At 57.0% G+C, this 24,331-nt stretch overlaps 1 protein-coding gene across 2 annotated transcripts in view; it reads left to right on the forward strand.

The window, feature by feature from the left end:
* The first annotated feature begins 350 nt into the window (after positions 1-350).
* CDH4 (cadherin 4) overlaps positions 351-24,331 on the forward strand; it is a 360,186-nt gene continuing 336,205 nt past the window's right edge. For both annotated transcript variants that reach the window (XM_069495829.1, XM_069495828.1), the window contains exons 1-2: positions 351-407; positions 2,663-2,774. In XM_069495829.1, the coding sequence (XP_069351930.1) occupies positions 351-407; positions 2,663-2,774 (169 nt within the window). The remainder of the gene's footprint in view (positions 408-2,662; positions 2,775-24,331) is intronic.

The following is a 24,331-nucleotide window of genomic DNA, read 5'->3' on the forward strand; positions in this document are numbered from 1 at the left end:
GGGCGCGGGCGCGGGCGCGGCGCCTTTAAGGCCCGCGTCAGCCGGCAGCGCAGGGGCCGGGCCGCGGGGCGGGGCCTCGGCGGGGCCGCCCCGCGGCTTCACCTGCAGTTCGGAGCGCGCGGAACAGAGGCGCGGGCGGCTGCGAGGCCGGCGGACGCACCGGCCGGAGGGAGCGCGCCGCCGGCCGGACTTGGCCTCGCTCCCGGAGCCGAGGCGGCGAGCGCGGCGGGCGCAGCCGGGCTGGAGGCTCGGGATCGGCCCGCGGAAGCGGCGGCGGCGGCGATCGGAGCGGCGGCGGGGAGCGGGCTCCGGGCGCCGGGCGGGCGCCGGGGCGCGGCGCGGCGGGGAAGATGACCGCGGGCTCCGGCGTGCTCCTCGTGCTGCTCTCGCTCTCCGGTGCGCTCCGGGTAAGTTGCCGCCTCCCGGCCCGGCCGTTCGGGAGCCCGGGGCAGCGCGGGGCCGCCCTCGGAGCCGGCGGGGCGCGCACACACCCGCTGGGCTCTCCCGGGCTTCCCCAGCCCGCGCCAGGCGCCCCCGCCGCGCTCGCCGCTGCATCCAGCCCGGCGCCCGCACCCGGTGAAGCTGCCTGCGGTCGGCGGCAGCCGCCGGGGCGGCGGGGAGCGGCGGTGCAGAGCCGGGTGGGAGTGCAGCTGTGTGGGGGACCCAGAGAGCTCTGCCCGCACAGGCACCCGCTGAGCATCCTTTGGCCGCTCCAAGCCCGCGGCCGCTGCCCGGAGCTTGGCTCGCCTGCCCAGGGCAGGCTGCCCACTGGCGGAGCCGGCGCGCCCTCCATCGCCCGGGAGCCGCGCGCCTCCGGAGTTGGCCAGCCCAGCCCGGGCCGTGGCTGCGGGCGAGCAGAGCTGGAGGCAGCGGGCCAGGGGTCGGGGAGTGGGGGCTCCCGGTCTGGCCGCTCCTGCCCGGGGCTGGGGTCCTCTGCATGGTGCCGCCTCAGTCCTTGGTTGCCGGCGGGACCGTTGCTGCGGGTGGGAGGCGGATGTGGACCACTGGGCACCCTCGCCGCTGAGCCTGAGACGCGGGTTGGAGCCCGTGTGTCTGGCGGGGCCTCGCGGCTCGGAGCGGGGCCAGGAAGCTGGGTACCACCCGGCGGGCGCAGGGCGAGGGCGCGCCCCGGGAGACTGAGCCGGGCGCCCGCTTTCCTCCTGCGGAGCCCCGCGGGCCCGATCCCAGCCTCGCTGTGCGCCCGGTGAGGCGCAGGGCCCGCGGGGGCAGCGTGCGTGGCAGCTCCGGGGGCGCCCCTGGGCGGAGGCCGAGGCGGAGGGGCGGCGGGAGTTGCAGGGACCCCCTCTCGTGGCCGATCGGCCTCGCTGCCTCCTCCCGGGCCGCGCTGTGGTAACCTCGGAAATAAACAAGTGTGGCGGCGGGAGGCCCGCTCCGAGGCCGCGGGGCGCTCGGGGATGCGCTGGGCACGGGGCCCGGGCGGGCCGAAACTTTCCTGGACGAGTTTAGCCTTCCCCGGGCTTCGGGCGCTATTTAAGGTTCTGTTCCCGGGGAAAGGAGCCACGGTTTGGACTTTTTTCCCCCCAAGGAATGACCCGCATCCCGCTCGCCCTGCCCCTTGGTGCTTTGGGGCGGAGGTGCGCCCGACTCCGCGGCCCGCGTCGGGCGGCCTCGATCCCCGGGCCGGGCAGCCTCCTCAGCCGAAGCCGCGCGGGCGTCGGCGGCGCGCAGGGCCGGAGAAGGCGCCCGCGGGAGGCATGTTCCGCTCCAGCGGCCCGACCAGGGCGCGACTGCGGGGTGCGGGCTGAGCCCCGGGCTCCCTGGCTCACTCTCACGCTGGGGAGCCGCGCCGCTGTGCTCCTTCTCCCGTGGCGGGTTTGGCTTCCCTGCTGCTGCATTGCCTCTCCCTCCACCCCCACAGCCCCGCGCCCTGCTTGTTGGTGGTGCCCACTCCCAGAGCCTGGGAGGGGGCCCTGTCGTCCACCCACCCCATCCTCCCGTTCCTGTGCCGCGGACCCTAGACTTCCCGACTGGGCAGGGAAGACAAGCGAGCTCCCCAGGACAGGAGGACGCTCACCCTTTCTGGTCAGATAGGGGAGCTCTTTCGCCTGGTTGGGCTGTAGAAGGGGCTGCGTGGGTGCACAAGTGTCCAGGGAAGCGGGGAGAAGACTGGAGGGGCAGCCACTCCCACCTCCTCGAAGCCTCCTGCGGAGCGGCCGTCTTTGCCCCGCTCTGGTCCTGGAACGTGTCCTTCCACCTCCCGGGTGACCCCAGAGAGGAGACTCAGGAAGCTGCCTCTCCACCTCCCAAGCCTGCATGGCTCTGACAAGGGCCCGGCTCATTCCGTCGCCCCTCCCTTCAGAGCTGACACTGAGGCCTCAGCCTCTGCCTTTTGGACATGCCCAGCTTTCCCTGTGCCAATCATGTCCCACAGGCCAGCCTGCTGTCGCTGGCCTTCACTCCTTACAGCATATCCCGCTGCGCCCCCGCTGGGGAGGGTCCCCCAGTCTGCAGTCTAAGCTAATGGTCCTTTCAGTCCCCAGAGACCTGAGCATCCGACAGATTCCACCTCTGGGTGGAGACTGGTTTGTCCGTGTTTTCCTCCCAGCCAGAGACCTTTTGCGCAGCAGGGCCCTGGCCACATAGGTTGGATTAAACCCCTGTGAACTTATTTTGTTTCACCCACTCTTCTTTCTGTTCCCAGGCCCTTAATGAGGATCTTACAGCCAGAGAGACCTGCAAGGCTGGGTTCTCGGAAGAAGATTACACGGCCTTAATCTCCCAAAATATCCTGGAAGGGGAGAAGCTACTCAAAGGTAGGGGCGGGGCCTGGCGGGTGGGAGTGAATTGCATAGTCCCATGGAAGAGGCCAGGCCTTGGAGTCTCAGTGCTGTGCTTTCTGCAAAGTGGTGGTTGTGAAGTCAACAAGGTGCAGGCTGGTCGACCTAAAAGGCATCTTGCATCGCAGGTGGATGACTCGCCATCCCTGCCATTTTTGAGTGAAGTGAATCATTTCCTGGGCAACAAATTAGAGTTCGGATGTAGCATCACCCAAATAATGTGCAGAGAGAGACTTTCTTACCAAGTATTTTTATGTATGAAATTCTGGATACTTAAATTACCCCTGCTTTGAAATGCATGATAGAGCAGACAGTGTTGTTGGAAACGCAGTAAATAAGCCCACAGACGTTCTGTTCACAATGTGGCATTCATTTTCATCACTGCCCCGCCGACGACACGCACACACGCGGGAGGGGCTGCCACCCCGCTGCACCGCGTTGCAGGGCTGCATCCACGTTTGTGATGGGAAGTGAGAGACACTTCACAACTCAGATGACACTAGATCATTCTGCATATTCAATACGTCCCCCTTTCAAGACAAACTAAGAAAACTTCACATTGGCACGGGAAGGCGAGTCAGTCAGCCCTTCCTTCCCGAGGTTTCCAGGTTGCCCCGTGCACACCTTGGCGGTGGGCTTTCCCTCTTGGCACGAGCTTCCCAGAGTGGCAGGCTTTGATTTCAAAGCGGTGGAGAAAGCAAACCTCCCATAAAGTATCAAAGCTAAATTTCACATTCGCACCTGCATATCCTCAGACTGTTGACCTCCCTACCAGTTTTGTGTTCCAGGGAGTATAGAATCTTCCCTCAAGAGCTGACGCAGGTCCCGTGTGTGCACACGCGGGTGGGCTCTGTCCCCCACCCAGGTACTTGTTCAGATCCTTACCTTTCAAGACAGAGCGTGCTGACTTACCTTGCTTATTCCTGGCTATGTGAATCAGGATTTTTATTTTGCACCGAATCCAAAATACTTATTTCTTGGTATCTGAATTGTGGTACTATTGACTCACTCATTGATCACCACGAAAATATAAAGATCTCCAGGCTGTTGGCCTAGGAGCAGAATGGATGCACGGTCTAAGTAGGCATACGTGATAAAGAGTTTTCTAGAGATGTTCCATTAACGGTGTGTGTATGTCATTTTGGTGTTAGAACGGGAAGACCATCTTCACGACCCTCTGGGTCACTAAGAATCCCTGAGGATCTGCGGAGAGGGCCCCAGGGACTCCCCCACTCTCCGCACGTCGCACTGTCCCACACAGCTTGTGGGGCCCTGACTGCAGCCCACTGTCCACACGTCCTGGACACCTCAGCTGTGCTGAAACTGGCACCCATCAGCCTGCCTGAGTGTGTGGCTGAACGTGATAAGATCTCGGCGTATCTGTTTTACTCAAGGACTTAAGAAAAAAAAGCCTCTCTTTTATTAATAGCAAGTACCGCCTACTATAGAAGAGAATGACAAATTCTCATACTTTTTACAACACAATGTGAGGTTTCAAACAACTGTGTCTCCTCCGTCATCATGAGCTGCTCGGGCTGCTCAGTCCCGCTGGTCCAGGCCACACCGCGCTCTGCTCTAGGCTGGAGTGGTGGAGCAGGCTACACCTGGCCAGGTGTCGGCCTGGGTGCTGTGCCCAGGTGGTATTCACTTAGTAGGGGACAGTAGGGGACAAAGAGTCACATGATGCTAGGTGAACCTGGACCAGCTCATGGACTTTGCGTGTGCGCGGATTGTTTTCCAAGCACTCACTCACACGGGAGATGCGCCCAGCCCAGGCCTGGTCCAGAGAAGAACCACAGGGTCTCTTCTGAGCATCCGGGGATCCTGGGTCCTCTGTCCCCTCCTCTGGGTGTGCTGTAATTGTGTTGCTTCTCCCTCACCTGCACGGGCCACCCTCTCCGTTTTCTTCCCCTTGCTGCTCTTCTAAAGGTGTGGAATCTCGGGAACAAAGAGATGTTTTTATGTCTTACAAATCATTTTTCACATACAGAGGCAAACGCTGACACACACTCAAGCCGGGACATATAACCATTTCCCTACGTATGTAGAAAACTTTGCAACTACGCGGCCCATGGAGAGGATGCCTGTGTCATAAGGAAATAAGAAGCATGGTGTTTCTGTTAATCTGGTAGGAATCAAGTTAAATAGATAATGACTACTTATAATTGAGTTATTCCAACGGAGAGAGCTTAACCTTAATTTGACAAGCAAAGCTTCAGAGCATCCCCATTTTACTCTAAGTGTGCCATCAGCTATTAACGACTACTTTGCGGTTCCTTCTCTCCGCCTGAGTCAGCTCACCAGAAGCCCCGAACACACAGATTCCAGCAGGAGTGATTTGTTACACAGTAATTAACTTGTTTATGATAAATGGATGGAAGAAATGTCGTGGCATTTTGTTTTATGTCTAAATGAAAAGCATTTGCATTCTAAAAATTTCATGCTAATTAGGCTTAAAATAGTTTCCCCCAATAGGGTAGCGAATACTATGAATTGCGAACCTCTTGCGAAGTGGAGCCTCGCAGTGTGGCAGTGCGGGTGTTCGCGGGCTGATCCGTAGCGTTTCTAGATCCCCTCTGCCTCGGGTCTCCTGTCTGCGCTTTCACTGGCAAGAATTTGTATGTAATTGCACATGCTTTACGCTGTCGTTTTGTTTTTAGGATAATTCACTTATGGCCATGATCACTGATGCATGGCAATATCTAAAATAGGATGGTTAAGCTGTTTTCCTTAGGCTGAAATGGAATGTTCTCTAAGCTATAGTTTAGTCCGGGGCAGTTGCTAACCTGGTGTCTTTTTCTCTGCTTTGTTAATAATTAACAGTCAGCCCTCCCGCAAGCTGCAGCCTGGCGCGGTGACCTGCATTGCTCTCCTGCCTGCCGGGCAGAGTTCTGGGCAAACCCAGACCAGCTTCGAGGCAAAACCTCATAAGGGTGAGACAGTTACAGGAGGCGTAGTGGGAACTAATGGCTCATGAGTCCTGTCTCCCCTCAATCTTGGGGAAGAGGGGACGGGTGAGTAGAAGGGTTTGCTGGGGGCGGGGTCTTGGCATCGTCTGGGAAAGTGGGTGCACTGCGCGTTCAGAAAATATGGAAAAGAGGAGCTTTGTTTCTAATGACTTAGTTTAACGAGACTTCCTGAGCACAGCCGGCCCTCTCCCCATCCCCTAAGTAGTTTGGGACCATCTCATGTACCTGCTAACCATACCCCGACTCCTTATCAGAGAATTAATCTCATCTGGTCAATCATCTCCTTTCTTAAACTGTCAGGTTCATGAGGACAGGAATGCTGTAATTCTTGTTTACCATTTATATTGTTTCTGGGTATTATTGGCCAACAGGATTAAACCGAATTAACAGAATTTTAAATAAATGGGGTTAATTTTTCTCATATAACAATGAATGTAGAGATAGATTTTCAAGGGCTAAAGCCAGATCTGTGACACCATCATATGCCTTAGTTTGTCATTTATTGCCTTATCATTACAAAGTGGCTGCTGTGGTTCCAGGTGTTGCATCTGAGTTCGGAGCACAGAGAAGGAGGTCATAGTAGCACTGCCTGCATCCCTTCCCCATATCAGGAAAGCAAACACTTTTTCCGAATCCCTGCAGAAGTTCTTGTTGGCTAGAACTAGGTCACGTGGCACTCCCAGCTATGGGGAGTGCAGAAATGCAGAGAATTGCATTGTCTTGTTTGACTTAGACCCATTATAATCCATCACCTGCTAGGGGAGCAAACTGCTCATGTAGCACAGAATTGGGATTCTGGTTCAGGAAGGAAGGAGGAGGAGTGGATGCTGAGTAGACGAGCATTATCATCTGCCTCGTGCTTCCCCAGCGCCCAGCACCGCACCTGAAGCAGAGTAGACAATGGATTGTTGAGTGAATGAATGACTCGCTTGTATTCAGAGGTACCTAGAGAGGCCTGGTTGAAGAGAGATCAAATGCAGGTATCTGGAATCAATATCTAAGAGTTTATCAAACTCTAGTGGGCATGGCCGGAGGTATGTCACCTTGTCTTTACACGTATGTTGAATGTAGCCTCTTTGCCCGTGCAGTTTGGCGTGGCCGCTTCTGTGTAGACGGGGAGCTCTTCCAGGGCGGGGCGGGCTGGCCAGCAGCACGTCTCACTGCATACCGGCACCCGGCGCCGTGCCGGACGTGCCGTGGCTGCGCGGTCAGTCTCAGTCAGATGAAGTAATGAATGAGCCAGAAAATGCTGACACCGGTCATGTTTCTGCGTCTCTCTGGTTAACTCGCAGCGGAGAGGGAGCTGCCGCGATGTTCAGATAGATGGCACTAACGATGAGCCGCCCACGGATGCCTGCGACTGTTAGACACTGCAAGTCGCCCATCCATTCTCTCTCTCCTCACTAGCAGACCTTGTCTGGGCCGATGCACCTGGCTGACAGTGCGCTCTGCTTTAGGATATAAGCCTTAGACTCTGTAACACCACGGTGACACTGTGGCCTCTTTATGGTCACTGGTATCTAATTGGGTTAGTCTGTTAGTTCAGGCCCCTGGGAAAGGTTTTTTTATTCCTGATAAAAAAAGGAACAGACTGAGCTGGGCATGCCTTCTGCCCTGTGCTCTGTGTCTTCCTCCTGCCTGGAACTTGCACATGATGGCTGAGGTGGAGCAGCCGTTTTGTGACTATCAGGATGGTGGAACAGAAACTGGGTCCCAGGTGGCATCGTTGAACAACTGCAGAGCCCTGGACTCATTGCCTTTTGAGAGGTGAGAAAAAGAAGGTTAAAACACCACAGTGGGTTTGTCGTCATTGCAGCCAAACGCGGTCCTTGACTTGGGGAAGCTGTGCACACTAGCCTCTGCCCCGAGCCCAGGTTTTCAGGCTCCCGCTGCCCATCCTGTGTCCCCTGGGCCTTGGCCGCTTCCTCTGGCTTTAACGGCCTCTTCTGCTCCTTTGTGAGTTAGTCTCCACGTAGCACGCCAGCGGCAGAGAGCATGTCACGGGCACTCAGTTAAACATTTGTTGAATAAATGAAGCGAACAGTCACCGCTTCAGATTCTCTTGCGGGCAGGTGTGCGTGAACAGTTAAACGTATTGAGCCGGGGCTATCTGTCGGAACCACGCATCAGAGAAGGTGAAACTGCTGCTGGGTCGCAGAGCCACCCTCTTCCAGGGATCCAGAGATCGTACGTCGGGGCTCTGTCTCTGCCCACGGTGTTAACCGGCTCCGGAGAACGTTGGCCCGGCAGAGAAGCAGCGTTGAGCTAAGGCTGACTCAGACCGCGCTGGTGGCTCGGCTGAGCTCGAAGCCAGGACCGTCTTGCTCTTGTAGCCAGAGAAGGGCTTCGTTCTGAGCACCCAGACCAGACCTCCACTGCCTCCGTCGGCCACTGTAGGGAGCATCCAGAGCCCACGCTGGAGACTGAGGCCCCTTTGGCTGTCCTTGGGGCGCCCCTGCCCTTCAGAGCGCTGTTGTTTTGGGGGGTTTTCAGCAGCCTTTCCCGGCTGTAATTTTGCCTGGTTCCAGGGTCACAAGCTGCAGAAGGGGGCCCGTGTATACTGTACGTAGAAAGTGGCCTCTGTTGGGTAGCATGTGGGACCGGCACAGGGATGAGCCTGAAAAGCGCCGCTTGGCGTGTCGTCCTGGTGTGTCATCCTCGGGCCACAGCTCACCGGGGTGAGGCTCCCAATAGCCACGTTTAAAAACCAAATTGGGCGGGACAGCGCTGTCCTTTGCACCCCGCGGCCACGTGCTCTGGTGGCGGCGCCTCCGTCGCTCTGCCCTGCGGCTCCCGCGGCAGGTGCCATCGGTGGCCGTGCCCCCACGAGGACCTGGGCTCGAGGAAATGGCAACGTGTGCTGCAGACCACTCGATTCCTACGTCAGTGGGTCAGGGATCTTCCTGACCTCTGCCCTCTATGACCGCGGTCACTAAACACACCCTTGTGGAAGGCAGTGCAGTCACAGCAAAGAGGGCGTGGGAACTCGTCCGCACCGCGGCTTGAAGAGTAATTGAGACTTTGTATTTTAGAAATATGTATTTCAATTGAGTCTTAAGGTCAGGGAATGTGAGACTTTGTGTCATTATGATGTTATAATAACAGTAAGTTCTGGCCGGCCCTTTGCGTACAATCTCATTCAATCTTCACAAAGGCCCTTCGGGGGCGGGGGGGGCGGGGGCACTGTTCCCGTTTTGTGGATCAGAAACTGATGGTGAGTGAGGCCATGAGACTGGCCCACGTAGGCGAGACTTGCTCTGTGTCCCGCTTAGTCCAGGCCCAGGCCCCAGGCTTTTAGCTGGTCTGTCTCTCCCACTTAATGTTAAAGATGGTTCTGGAGCACTGTGGTCCCCGCACACAGGAGGGGACCCAGATGTTCAGGCCACAGTCACAGAGTCGGCCGTGGCTGCACACGCAGAGGGGCCGGCTGTCTCTCGGCTCGGACGCTGGCAGCGAACAGAGGCCCAGCGTGTCAGGAGGTGCTTGGTCGCAATTGCTCACGTATGAGGCTCAGGTGAAGTGGGTCCAAACTCCGTGGACACCCTGGGTTTGCAAAACTGGCCCTGGGATTAGAAGAGCTGGATTCTGTGATGCCAGCAGGAGTTTCCTGATTCTGGGCACATAGCACGCAGTCCTAGAGCAGCGTTCTCAGCGGCCTCAGTCTCTGCCAGCGCTGGGGAGGCAGTGTGGGCCAGGCCTGAGGGAAGAGTTCAGACGGTTCTGGAAGCCTCAGACACATCGGATCTGAGCTGGGTTTGCACACAGGACCGTGTCATAAACACTCCCCCATGGCGTGGGGTCTGGGGGCGGCGCTGGGGCTGGTTGCAGGTCTGGAGAAGGTCTGGGCCGGCTCCCTGACGCCACCTCTTGAAAGGATGGACCTCAAGTCTACACGTGGCCTTTCTGCCCGGGTCGGGTGTCCTGGGTGTTTGGGTTGAGAGACAGCAAGGTGCTCAGCAGAACTTGGAAAATCCTGAAAGCCTGGCGCCCTGCAGGGTCCCTGTGGCTGACGCAGCCCCCTTGCTCCTGCTCCTGCCCCGAGAATGGCAGTGGGATTTTCCTAGAAGCTGCCAAGACCTGTAACTTCTTTGTTTCAGAAATGGTAATTTTCTAATCCTACCCTGCAGGTTTTTTTTAAAAAAAAAAAATAACAATGAAATTCATAATCAAGTTTAAACGAAGTGTATTTGGTATGTATTTACCTGTAATGTTTGCTTCCTGGTATTAATTTCAAATGTGGAAATTTTGTGAATTCTCTTAGGTAGCTGGGTTAAATTTAAGGAAAGCCTTCCTTCCTTCCTTCCTTTTTTCTGTGAAAGCGTGGTTAAGTAGATGCCAGAACTCATCATGAACCGGGAGAGCGCAGGCAAGCATTCATCTTTTCAAAGAATGTGCCTGTTATTCTGACTTTTTGGAGGAGCAATTTTTCCTCCGAGTGAATTCCACTATGAAAAATACCATAAGCTGAGTGAAGTTTCTTTCCGTCAAGGGCGATAAAGTTCTCCCGAGCGTGTTCTTATAAAACCTCATGCACTTGCTCTCGCTCCTCCAGTCCCCGGAGGGGACTGTGGTGTCTTGCAAACCGGGCTGGTAAAATCCTTTGTGTTTTTTTGTTAAAAGCATCAGGATTTTGGTGCCTTTTTGCCCGAGCTCGGGGCTGCCCTCTCCTGGTGGCCTCCGGTACTGGCTGACTGGTGTGTGGCTGTCTGCTGTCGTGGCAGATGCACAAGCTGTGCTTCTGGCTCTTAAACAAAAGAGGACAAAGCAAAACAAAAACGCCCTCCTGAATTATCTTTGACCAGCACGTGCTCCCAAAGGCCATTTTCCTTCCAACCCCCACGTCACACCGGGGGTGGGAGGGAGGGAAGGAGCTGGTGTTTGGGGGGGACTTACCAGGTGCTGACGGCTTCTCCTTTGATGCTTCCGAGACCCCTGCAGCTTACGGGAGTGGGCGAGCATGCCCGGGTCACCTGCCATGTGCAGGGACTCAGTCTGTGTGACCTCGTCTTCCACGTCGCCTTTTCTGGGAGAAACTTGCTTGGTTTGCGGATCATGTCAGTTTCTTATTGTGGCACAAACCACCGCAGATGTAGCAGCTCAGACGACACGAGTTTACTGTGTTCTGGGGTCAGATGCCCATCGCCGAGTCCCCGGGCTGCAGGCAAGGCTCTGGTGGGGCTGGTTGGGGAGGATCCGTGTCCGGCCTCTGTTGACTCCTTGAGGCTCCTGCTCTCCCCGGCCCGACGTCCTCCACCCTCGCGCCTTTCTCCATAGTCACATCTTCCTCCGCTTCTCTCTCCTCCAATCGGAAGCATCCCAGGATCACGATGGGCCCACTGGATACTCCAGGACAGTCTCCCGCGGCAAAGCCCTTCATTTAATCCCATCTGCAAAGTCCCAGCTGCCGCAGAAGGTCATAGGATTGCACGTTCCGGGGTTAGGATGGGGACCTTCTCCGTCCTCCTGCTGACCCCTGCGTGTCTGGGGGTGGGGCCGGCCGCCTGGGTGTGCGTGGCTGTTCCTTTCTGGCTCCCATGTGTGGAGGACTTGCTGTGTGCATCTCGGACTGTGCCGTGTGCGCCCATCAGTCACAGAGACCTCAGCGGCTGGTAATTGCACCGTCGGGGAGACTGAGGCACAGAGGGATGGAGTAGCCTGCCGTGAGTCGTGGGTCGAGAAGGTCTCTGGAATGGAAAGCTCCAGCACCAAGCCACTCGTCCCTAGCTGGCCCTCGCCCCATCCCACCTGCTTCCAGGACCCCCCGCCCTGAGAATCGCCTGCCTTTTCCAGCATCTGTAGTCAGGACTCGGGTGGGCAGCTGTGCCTGGTCCCGAGATGGGCGTTGCCACCGTGAGACCCTGTTGGGCGAGCTGCACCGGGCAGCCTGCAGCGGCCTCCCATCTGCCCACGTTTCTCTTGGCCTCGTTTGGATTCACTGTGTGTCCTTGCTGACAGCACGTGGGGATTTAGAAGGATTAGGGTAAGCCCTCGGCGACAGGTAAATACCCACAGGCCTGAGAGTGCCGCCCAAGCCTCGCTCATGGGAAGATGATCCTGCTGGAGGCCAGGGACCTCCCACCCTGGCGAGGCCCACCGGGCGTGGCCCCAGGTGTGGAGGGGGGCATGCTCCTGCGGTGGGGCCCTGTCGACTTGGAATACTGTTTACAGTGATCCCCAGCCCAGGGCGAGGGTGGGCAGACGCTGTGTGTGTCCCCGGAGCAGGATGCAGCTCTGTCTCTGCACAAGGCAGAGCAGGGAACCCGTGTCTGCGTGTGTCTGACTGGGACAAAAGTCAGAGATTTTGCTTTGCATTTGTCTTGGCTGCCCAGTGTAAGTTTAGACACATCTATGTTGATTTGTCTGGAAAGCAAGGAGGGAACCTTGGCGTATCAGCTGCCAGGCGTGAGGCCCCAGGCTGGTGCTGCCTCAGGTGTCAAGGAGGAAACGCAGGCTGCAGCCCACGAGAGGGTGCAGAGAGCCCGTCTGGGAGTCAGGGGAGGGACTCAGTTTCCTCATCTGCAAAGCACAGGGTGAGGTGTCCAGTTGTGGTCGAGGAGCTGCCTGCCTGGGGGACGCTTGCTAGACTTGGCAGGTCCCTGGGTCCTAGCCTGGACCTACTGTGGGGAGTGGGACAGTGGCCCCCCAAAAACACATCCACCCAGAACCTCTGGGTGCAACATTGTTTGGAGAAAGGGGCTTTGCGGATGTAATTGAGGATCTCGAGATGAGATCTTACTGGACTGTCTGGGTGGGGCCTAAACCCAGTGACAGCCGTCTTTGCGAGAGACAGGGGGGAAGACAGACACAGAGGAGAAGGCTGTGTGAAGACGGAGGCAGGGGTTGGAGCAATGCGGCCACAAGCCCGGGATGCCGGAGTCGCCAGGAGCCGGAGAGCGAAGGGGGGATCCTGCCCTGGAGCCTTCAGAGGCCACAGCCCCCCGACACCTGGATTCTGGACTCTGTTCCTCCCGAACTGCAGGAGAGTAAGTTTCTGTTATCTGAAGCCACCGAGTTTGTGGTCATCCGTGGCAGCAGCCACAGGGCGCTAATCCACCCACTGCGTTGGGAATTCAGGGAGGCGGCCTGGGAATCTGCACGTTTAACCTGGGAGGCAGATTCGGGACACCACGGGGGCTTCAGGCTTAGAGGATTCTTAGCCTCAGATTTGCAAGGTCAGCGTCCCTTGGGGGAACTTACCTGTGAAGGTGTTTGCTAGGTGGTGACCACATCCTCAGGTGCGGCCCAGGTGGGCGGGTTCAAACAGCACGCGTTTCAATCTCCCCGGAGAGGCAAATGAGGCGCTTTCGTGCGGTAAGATAGTATTTGATATTCTAAAGCGTGACACGGAACAATTTCATTGGATTTAAAATGTATATGGAACATTTGTTCTCCGCCCATTATCTTCCTCTGTCAAATAGAACCTTAACAAGGATTGCGGCTCAGATAACATCGCGTAGCTACATTGTAAATATTTTGTTAATGGGAAGGTCGGCGCTGGGATGAGCGGAGACGGGCGGGCCTCACTCCCTCGCCGATGAGACGTGGGGGCGCTCGGAAGGGCCTGGCGCTCTGGCAGGGACGCGTTTGCAGAACATGCCCCTTCTCTCCCCCAAACCGCTGTGCTGTGGAAGTGCAAGAGGACATTATTTCTGGCTGTGAGTGTCTCGTTTCTCGTGTTTCGAGCGGCGCGTTTTTGCTGCCTGGCCGCCTCGCTCCACGGACGGCAGCAGGTTGGCGCGGTGGCTGGGGAGGCAGCCGCCGAGCCCGGCTTTCCCATGTCCCTCTCAGCCCTCGTTGCAGTGGGGCAGCGTCACGCGTGTGTCTGGTCTGTGTGGACCAGGAGCCCTCGGTGCCGAGTGGAGGCCCCGGGTCTCACCCAGGCGTGGGCAGCTGTGAGGTCACCGCAGCCGGCTGCGGTCTCTCCTTCCCGGTTGGGCCGGGCAGTCCACGACCCTGTGCCTGGGCGGGGACGGGGTGACTGCTCAGCTGGACCCAAGATGTCTCAGGCTCACCCGCTTCTCCAGGCTGGAGCCCGAGGAGAGCTCTGAGCTGGCTCACAGGAGGGGAAGCGGCCCCTCTGGCTGCCCTCGACCTCTCCCTGCTGGTGTCCGAGTGGGAGGAGACCGGGCAGCTGGCGCAGGGCGGGGGGCGGGGGGGAGAGCAGGCCTGGCAGGCGAGTCATCGTGTTGGCTTTTTCTGATGTTCTGGTTGGTTTGCAGCAGAAAAGCTGAAGGGGGAGGTACCTTCTTTCCTCTCTCCTTTTTTACTCCCGTGGGATATTTAGAGAGGCTCTGGCTGACTCATTGGTGGGGACACCCGTCGGCGTTTGATTCATGCATCCTGTGAATGTGGTCTGTGGCATCCTGCAGACGCCCGCGTGAGTGCCGGAGTCCCTTGGGAAGCCCAGCGTGGGCCCAGGGCCCCCCCATGGGTAGAGGGACGGTCACAGCACAGTGGCTCTGCCGTCCGAGTCTGTTGACGGAGGCTTCTCTGTGCCGGGCCCTGCAGTGCCAGCGCGGCGGTTTGCACCCACCCTCGGCAGTGGACGCATTACCAACCCCCTTGTCCACAGCAGGGGCACCGGCGTGGGACGATTTGGAGTTGCTGCTCCCACAGTGGCCCTGGAGGAGGGAGGTTGAGGCCGGACAGCCCTCCGCACCACCCCTGCCCTGTCCGTCACCTCAGAACTGGTGCAGGGACGGAGTCCCCCCATTGGGGTCCCAGCCCCAGTCCTCAGCTCCGTGACACCAGGCATATCCTGTGGCCAGCGAGATCTTCTGTCCCCTCCGCAGGATGGAGATGGCAGGTCTCCTTTCCTAAGGGGTTGAAGGTGCAGCGAGGTGGCACGTAAGAGTGTGTGGCCAGGCGCCAGGGCACGGAAACGCCAGTCGTGTGGCTCCCGCTTCACACTGTCCTGACCTGTTGACGTGCACACGCCGGGCCCTGCTCAGCCGGTCAGCCCGGCCGCGTCTCTGCGGGCCCCATCTTGGAGCTGCCGGGGCAGGCGGCGCATGGCAGAAAGCGCTCCAGATTCCCCGGCAGGAGCCAGCGCCGGGACCAGGGCTATTCCATTTCCACGTGGCTCCGCTGTCGATGGACCACCGCGGGCTCCCCAGCAATGCCCGCCCCGAGCCTGTTCCCCCAAAGCTGGAGAGGGCCAGCTGGCCTTTGTGCCAGTCATTTCCCGTCCGACGGTGGCTTGGTTCGATAGATTTTTAGGGTTTTGTTTGGGGAATTTTCCCCCCTTATTGGCCTTTACATTCTTATGTGTGGCTAGAGACCTTTTGGCAAAAGGCATGTTTTAAAAATCGAATAAATAAATTATGGAGTGGTTTATTTAAGGTCCTGTAGGCTCGTGGGGGAGGGGCAGCACATGCATGTAAGTCACCTGCGGTCGCTGTTTATTAATAGGGTGCCGGTGTGGTTGGATTGTGTCACAGCGTATTTAATACTTGAGCAGGGACAGGTGGGCAGGGCTAGAAGGTGTGTCCCCCAGGTAGCCCGGCTGCAGGCTCCGTGTCTTTTAAGTTGTCTTCCTCCTTCCCATCTTCCCTCAGATACAAAGAAGGGATTATACAACTTGTTTTATCTCGTTCTTGCATTTTAAGATAGAAACGGATACCAGTGCAGGGCTGAAGGCTATAAAATTGTGATCAAAAGTCCGTAAAATTATGGAACTTACCTTTTCTTGAGAAGAGAGGATTCGCAATGACTTTTTTCTTAAAGGAGCTGGACAGCTTAAGGATGGATCCGCGCAGAGGGGTGAGACACACTTGGGGGGGATGGAGTTACATGCTTGAAAGGCCAATGGCCGGGAAGCGTCAATCCTCCACCGTCCTGGCTAAAAATAGCTCATTAGACATAAAGTGTCATGGTGCCAAAATTACAGGGCCTTTCCAGTCCATTTGGAAATGGGGGGGCGGTCGTGTGAGCCTCAAGTGTTTCCTCTTCGCAGTTGAGTGACGGCCCCTCTGCTGGGCAGCGGCCCCAGAGTGGCCAGCATTTCTCGGGGTATTTTTGGTTCAGACATTTAGCACGTGCTCCGGATTTGTGGTCCTGGAGACCACAGGCACATCCTCATTGCAGGTGACCTGGCCACCTGGACACGCGTGGGCTTGTGAGTCTACGACATGGGGGATGTTAAATGCTGTAAGCACAGTATTCTCTGAAAATCCCAGATTCTGAAACAGGACGGCAGTGACAGACTCCTGTCGCAGCTCCATGAAATGGGAATGGAGCTATCTTCACTTTTCAGGTCGGAATTTCAGCACACAGAGATTCTAGAACTTTCTGGGGCTTTAAGGGGTGCACTGGGAGCTAGGAGATTGAGGACTTCCCGATCTCGGCATCTGCTCCCCACCTCCCCGTCTTGCTTGCTTCACTTGGGGTGCGAGTTTGGGCAGAGCGGGGGCCTGTGTAGCTGGAGCAGGCGTGGGGAGCCCGGCTTCAAAAGTAATTGCCCGCCGCGTGTTAATTTCCCAGTGCCCTTTGGGTCTGGCGCCGTCCGCCGTATTAAATCGAGCGCATTGACAGTGGCGCTCCTTCTTCCTGAGTGATGGGCCACGGCCCTGCGCAGCCAGCGTCGCTGAATCAGCGCAACCGCGGGCCGGGGGCTGTCTCTGTGATTTCCTTGTGAGCAGCATTCAATTGCCCTGCGGGCTGGCACGGAGCCACGGAGCCACGGAGCCACGGAGCCACGGGCTGGACGCTGCCGTCGTACAGCAGGAGGCGCCGGCCGGGGGGTGCACCCGTCTGCGCTCACATCCTCAGAATCTCCCCTGCTCACCCGATGCTGCCTCGGTGGCTCTCCCTGTCATCCTCATCCGTGTGAGGCCACCTGACCTTAAAATAAGAATTTGATTTTCGGCCCCATCAACCTGGGGGTGGCACCTTCCTCTGGAGCACAAGGAAAGTGCCGCCGACGCGATGGCGCCGTCACGGGGCGAGAGAATCTTGGTTTGCCTTTGCACGCCGGAAAGGTAAAGCAGAGCGTGGTGAGCTCTCCCCTCCACGTGGCCCGGGTGGGTCTTCTGGGGGCAGGTTGGCCGCTGGGGCTGACCCGTGGGGGTTTGCGCGTGCGTGTTCCGCGAGGCAGCTGGCGGGCGCGGCCAGGCCAGGCCAGCCGGGCGGGGTGGGCAGGGCGCATGGCGGGAGGATGGCGGTGAGAGCGGCCTGGGCAGCAAGATGCCGCCCCTGTGCTCCAGTGCCTCCTCCTTTCACTTCAAACTGTGTCCGCAGCGCCTTTTCCTCCCTGTACAGAAGAAGCCCCAGGAAGAGTCCTTTTCATGCCAGGCCTGGGCCTCTTGGCAGCCCCGAGGCCCCAGCCTGCTGGCACTCAGGACTGTCGGAGACAGGCCCCATTGTTGGGTTCTCAAAGGAGGATTCTGGAAGGATATCGTTCTCCAGCGCATATAAAAGTCCTCCAGTGGCTTTCTAAGGCTGTGGCCTGGAAGAGGCACTAATTAATCACTTCCTCCAGCCCAGGGGAGCGGACCGCTGCTCCTGAGATAAGGCTGCTGCGCGGCCCTCAGTCTATCTGCTCCTTTCTGCCAGGCGGAAAATCACATTGTCTCCTCACTTTGAAAGGTGCTTATTTTATCAAGAAGACATCCCCGCCAAGCACTTATCTGGGAATTGTCTTATTGCATTTTTCCCTTATCAGTTTTGAAATAATAATCTTTCCTTCTTGCTTAAATGCCATGTGGGTCAGAGCTTTTGTTATTGGAAACTGGCATTGTCCATGAGCGCATTGTTTACTGCAGATGTTCCTGGTCACTCTGGGGACGGCAGATGCCCAGGGGACACTGTGTGCAGCCCGGGACACTTGCCTGCGTTTCCGGAGGAGTCCTAGATTCTGAGCTGCACTGGGGTGGGGGCAGACGCCCATCTATTCATTTCCTAACATACTGCACCGTTAATCTCAACTTGCCGTCTCCCGGTGGAACTGCTGTGGGTGAGACTGTAGCCTCTCTCCAGGAAGTTATTTGATTTTGATGTAAGAGAAAGGATTAATGTGGCTGGATTTCGATAAGGCTGGCCGCCTCGCACGGCAGCACACTCTCATCCGCTCGTATCGCTGACGGTTGGTTCGGTACGCAGGAGCACTGCAGAGCGGCGATACCACACGTGCAGAGATAATTGTAGTTTTCCTATTTAAAAAATAAGTCTGATGCTTTGCAATGTTAAAATGATAACCTGTTTAGGAAAACTCGCAGGGCCCGACTTCTGGCACAGAAAAACCTCTTCTAGCAGCTTGACTTGGATTTTATTAATCTATTTTTATTTTCCTGAGTATAAATTAAAGTCTTGTTGCTGTTTGAACTCATAAGCTGGAACTTAAACCCAGAAGTGCATGTCTGCACTTTCAAACCAAAGGCATTTCCAGCATCATGCCTCCGCTCTTCCACGATCTCAGGCTCTGAGATTAGATGCACTCGGGTAGATGCCGTGTAAGTAGCTTGCTCTGTGGTGGGCGTTTTTGATCAAGGTGCTAATCTTGGTGTTTGCCTGGGGTTCAGGGAAGAGAGGCTTAGGAGGCCACACTTGAGCAGTGGATAAAGGCCACGCCATGTCCTGCTGTCTTCCCGTCCCCACCAGGAACATGACAGGGCTGTGCCTGGGATCCACATGTCCTTCTGGGGCTGGTGTTCTGTGACTCTTGCTTTGCTGTTTCCCTGCGGCCAAGTCCGCTGTTTTGAAGGGATGGACCTCCGTGGAGGGCCAGGGCGGTGGAATCCCCCACACTCCCCCCTGGGAGAGTGGGCCTGTCATTCTACCCCAGTGGCTCTAAGAAGGCCACAGAGTCAGGGGCTGTTGAGCGGAGGGAGGCGTAGGGGACAGCAAGATCCCGTGCTTGTCATTAGTCCATCACATTGTTTGTTTTGCTGCTGTCACTGGTGTTGTACTTCACAGACACCTGTGGGTTCCTGGATATCAGAGCAGGTATCACTGTCTTTGGCCCATTAAGCAGGAGATCCTGGAGACTCTCGGGTCCTCCAAAGCCTTTGAAGGCTCCTGCTGTCCACAGGGTCAAGTCCAGGTGGACCACGCTGGGCCCTCCATGCCAAGGTCCCCAGGCCTCCCTCCCTTTTTCCCTATGCCACGCCCACTCCCTTCCAGGCTCCACCCTGAGCCGCTGCCGAGGCAGCTAGAACTTGCCCCTGTCTGCTCTGTTCCTTCCTTTTGGCTACACCCCTCTGCCCGACTTGTCTGTTCACCTGGGAGAATCTCCAGGGCCTCCTAATTTATATGTCACCTCCCTGTTGAGAAGTCCTTTCCCTTCCCTTCCACCTTAGCTGAGTCAAATTAATTACTTCCACCTCTGTTGTCTCATAGTTTTATTAAAATGTGTAATGATATAATGTGTATTATGCCCTCTGCTGCGTCTGCCATGTTGTGGCCTTATTGTGACTGTGCGTGTGTGTGTGTGTGTGTGTGTGTGTGTGAAGGAGAGAGAGACAGACGCCCCCGTGCACCCACACGAAACCTCCTCCCCGGGAAGGAATCTTCGTGGAGAAGGGAGATGAGCTTTCCTCCCACCTCCGGGAGGGGAGAGGCTGGAACTGACAAGCAGGAAAATATGAGAGCAGGATAATTGGGGAAGGACGGGCATAAAATGGAAAAGCCCAAGTATTTTTTATTTTGCACCTGTGTATTAGGGCTCACTCGGTTTATTTATTAAGCTGTTATCAAAGTAAAGTAAGACAAGTGGGTCTTAGTCTAATGAAATTGCCCCTCTGTGGGCTGTGTTGGCTTCAGGTACCCAGAGCATAATTGGATAACAATGACAATTACTGCGTCGGGAGTTTTAGTGCCGGACAGCCTCTCCCTCCGGCACCTCCTGCACAGCACAGCTCACCAGCGTCGGGTGGAGCAGGCAGAGGGCCGGCGCTTCCCTCGGTTCCTGCCTGGGCCTGCACTGTGGGTGCTGGTCAGGCCTGGCCGGCCCTCGAGGTCCTGCCCTGGCGTTGCTCTCGGAGGCCGGGCCTTGGTTACGAGCTGCGTGGGAAGCGTGTCTGTTGCTGTTCGGTAACTTTCGCTTGGTGGCTGGTCCAGGCATCTGTGAGCCAGGCAGTTGCTTGTCTGGGGGCCTGGGGGTCATGGAGACCCACCTATGACTGCACTTTGTCTATTAAAGTGTTGGACTCACTGCCCCTCCCTGCCACCCGCCTTCTGGGGTAGCCCTGTCTGCCTGTGTCACTTTGCAGCTGAGAATTGGGCACGTCTGTGAAATTACACTGAGCTGCAGGAACCGAGATCTACAAGCGCCTTGTGCTTAGGTGCGCAGGGATCAGACCACTTGGCTGATACCGTGCGTCCATTTTCTCCTCTCGGCGCATGGCCGAACCGAGGCCTCCCCCACCAGTGAGCTGTGAGGCTCTGGTGTTGTGGCCGCGGCATGGAGCTCCCATCCTGGGCACTGAAAGGACGTGCGTGTAGGCTGAGGACGTGGATCGTGGATCATGGATCGCTGTTATGGTCCAGGGTGACCTCAGGCTGCGGCCTACGGGCTGGGCGGTGGGTTGGGTGGGCTGGATGGTGGGTGCCCCTTCCACTCTGGGCGCAGAGGCTCAGCCCTGGGGAGCAGCTCGGTTTACCCTTCGTTTTCTCGAAGCATTTGCAGTAATTGTTCCGAGAGGCTTCAAGATGCAAGAGAAGTAGAGGCCGTTTGGAAGGGAACTGGGGAGAGAAGGAGAGTGGTCTGCAAAGCATGTTTTCTCTCCTCTGGAACGAGAATAAGGAGTTGACACTTTCCCGGGTACCCTCACAAGCCCGTGGGGAGCCGACGGCTTAGCGAAGGAAAGCACCACCGGCAGTCGGGCGGCACCGCCGGCCATGTCAGTTACCTGGAAGGTGTCGCTGGGATGCACTTCTCCTCCGCAGCGGGGCTGGCCTCAGGTTGCAGGGCGAGGACCCTCATGTGGGAAGACTCAGGATTAACTTCCGAAGTCTTTGCCACGGCAGGGTCAGCAGCGCAGCGGGGGGTGGATATGCGTCTGCTGAGGGGCGGTGGGACCGGCTGGCCGAGGCTGCTGGGGGCGCTTAGTGCCCCCCACATGCCTTTATTTCTAGGGACGAGAAGCCAAGTGGCCATGACGGACCTTCCTGAGAGCTGTTCCATCCGGTTTCCACTACGGTCTTTAAATCATGAATTTTATTAAATGAGCCGCTAGGAATATTCCATGTGGAGGGCAGGGGCTGGGCTCAGAGAGGCGTCACGTCCTCCTGCCCGGCACATGCCCCTCCCTGCCACCCACCTGGCTGGAATTCCTTGGCCCTTCCCTGTCCTGGGCGAGTTCCTGCCCAGCGCATCTCGGGCAGCGAGGAAACCCCGGTCCCTTCCCAGGGGCCGGCAGCCCTGTCTCTCCGTGCTCTGTTCTTAGGGAGCCACCCGGGGCGGAGTCAGTCTTTCTCCACCGCGTGGCTCAGCTCCTGAGGGCGGGCGGGTCTTCCACCTCCCCTGAAGCATCTGCTGAGCCTGTCACCGTGGGTGCTGGCTCCCCAGGTGGGAGAAGTTCCCGCACTCTGAATCCGTTTGAACATTTCTGCGAAAATTCCACTGAATGGAGCCAGACGCTGGAAGTACGGAAAGACGGTTCGAGTGGGGGCCGGCCAGGAGCAGAACTGATGAAATGCGGGAAGAGTTGACTCTAAATACAATACTATGGTTTCTTTTAAAAATAAAATTTACTGTTTGCTCTATCCTCTTCTTTTAGTAGAACATTTTGTATTTTTAAAATGCCAAAAAAATTATTGTTGAAGACTCAAAAAAAAGAAAAATACAAAGAAAACAAAAGTGTGACTTCATTGCCCACTGCTGCACAAAACACCTTCAGTCATTTGGCGTGGCATTTGTGTATGTTGGGGGGGGTGTCTGCACACGTGTGTGTGCAAGCAACTATATAAGTGTTACATGTGCACACACATGTGATATGTTTATATTGCACATGTGTGTCCTGTGTACAAGTGTGTGGGTGTGTAGTTCATGTGTGTAAGCATGTGGGCGTGGTGTATATACATGCGTGTGCATGTGTGAAGGCGTGCGTGAGAGTGGTGTGGGGGTGTGCTGTACACGCGTGGGTGCGTGCATGTGTATGGTGTGGGTGCGTGGGGATGGGTACGAAGGTCATTTCCAGTTCTTGGCTGCCAGCAAGGCTGCCGTGATGGAAATCCATGTAAACACGTCCCACGACACCTCCCAGCATCTCTCTGTGACGTGTCACGAGAAGCAGGAGTCACTTTCTGGCTCCGAGGCCGTGTGCATTATGTGGCCCTGGCCCCGCGCCTCTGAAGGGGCTCCGGAAAGGTGGTGCCAGTTTGTGTCCCCAGCAAGAGCGTCGGTGGAGCCGCGTCCCGCTGCCTCCCGGGCCCGGGGTTCTGTCGCACGGACGTTCCTCTTGATGTGCTTTCCCGCTGGACGAGTGTGAGGCGGCATCGTTTAATCCTGCATTCATTTAATTAGTGGGGAGGGTGAGCATTTTAAAAAATCTGTTTTGCTGTCCGCCGTCTGCTTTTTTGAATCGCGTGTGCACATTTGCCAACTTTCTACCAGGGGTGACGGGAACGGCCTCGCACAAATATGGGGACTCATTTGGGGGGAATGTGACATCTGTCTTCCACCTGCAGGCACCGCTTCAGCGTCTGCGTAGCCAAGTCACCACCCAGTGCCTCAGGAACGCTTTGCACGGTTTTCCTGGAGTTCTGGTGCATCCTTAGGGTTTGTCCCTACGGGCTCAACATGTGCTCGGCACGGGCTCAACATGTGAGCAGGGTGGAGGTGCCAGTGATGTGTACGGTCAATGAGTCTTATCCAGGGATTGTTTGTTTATATTAGTAAGTAAGCAGGGTGCAGTGGCTCACGCCTGTAATCCCAGCACTCTCGGAGGCTGAGGCAGGAGGATTGCTTAAGCTCAGGAGTTCTAGACCAGCCTGAGCAAGAATGAGACCCCGTCCCCACTAAAAATAGAAAAATTAGCCGGGCATGGTGGCACATGCCTGTAGTCCCAGCTACTCGGGAGGCTGAGGCAGGAGGATCGCTTGAGCCCAGGAGTTTGAGGTTGCTGTGAGCTAGGCTGATGCCACGGCACTCTAGCCCGGGCAACAAGTGAGACTCTGTCTCAAAAAAAAAAAAAAAAAGCGGAACTCATCTAAACTGGCTAAAGCTCCAACACAGATTTTTTGAAAGGAAATGGGGCTCTCTGGGGCTGGAACCCAGGATGAAGCTGGCACCCCCAGAGCAGGGGCTGGCAGGAGTTCCCATAAGGGCTAGATGGCAGTTATGCCAGGCACGGTCCGCCAGGCAGCGGGACCCGTGTGGTAGCTCCAGAGCAGCCGTGGAGAGCACGTTGGTGAACGGCAGGGCTATGCGCCAATGAAACGTTATTCACAGCTGCAGGCTGCAGGCGGGGTTTGCCCTGGTGGTCTATCCCTCCCTGCTCTGTAAGGACATGGCCCCTCCGTCTGCTTCTCTGCCTTAGCCGCCATTTCTCTCTCCTCGGCCTGGCTCTTCCTGTTTTCCTGTGCGTTTGTAGGAGCACAGTCTCGGCTGAGAGCCACTGCTCTACACGTGTTGTTCGTAGCCCTCCTAGCAGCCTTGTTAGTCTGCTGTTATTGGCCCATTTGACAGATGAGGACTCTGAGACCAGAAAGCTTAGACGACACAGCCAAGGTCACGTAGCTATTCAGCAGCAGGACAGGCGCCGAGCCCACGGATGTCGGCAGTTTCAGGGCCGTGCAGGTGCAGTGTGGACCGCGGCCAGGAGGAGGGGTCCCAGGCCACGGTGCTGCCAGCTGCAGCCCCCAGGTGTGCCGCAGCCTCAGAGGGGAAGGAGAGGACACGAGGACGCAGAAAAGAGCAGCAGAGCCTGGCCCGTGCGCCCCTCCGTGCCTGCCACGGAGCATTTCTACTGGGCAGATGACAGCGACAACGCCGTAGCGGTGACTGCAATAATGGAAGATGAAGGAAGTGGAACGTTATTAGCATTGATGGATCGTCTATTCAGTTTTCAATTTAATGATCTGCAACTGCAAATCTATAGTTAAGAATGAACCAATAGCTCACTTCCTTTTCGCTCTGTTCATCCCAGATAAGGAAATGAAAGGATTACTCCACAGACGTGGAATCCAAATGTCAATGTTCTGCCTCATTAGAGGACCTGGCGCAGGCTCCCCTGGAAAGCCCACGTGGCTCAGGTGATGTCACCCAGTTCACCTGCGTAGGAGGCTGTGGACACGGCAGGAGGACACAGAAACCCCTGGGCCCTGGCGGGGAGGGGAGGCGGCTTAGGGGACGCCCTGGACCTGAAAGTTTGGTCGTCCCTGCGGGGACCCCACGCAGCTCGCTCTTGTCCCCCCTCCTCCCTCTGAGCGTGCACTGGGCTTCCAGGCGTCACCTGGACAAATCTCACACCTTGGACAGGCCAGCCCATCCTGGGAGAAGCGAGAGAGCGGGAGATGAAGTGTTCACGTGGCCAGCAGGTTGACCACAACGAGAGCTGGTCCTCTCCTTTCCGTGCCTGTGCGTTGAAAGCTGACAAGGGATGCGGTTCAGACCCTCACATCTGG

The sequence above is a fragment of the Eulemur rufifrons genome, chromosome 20 (genome assembly GCF_041146395.1).
Source record: "Eulemur rufifrons isolate Redbay chromosome 20, OSU_ERuf_1, whole genome shotgun sequence".
NCBI classification, from domain to species: domain Eukaryota; kingdom Metazoa; phylum Chordata; class Mammalia; order Primates; family Lemuridae; genus Eulemur; species Eulemur rufifrons.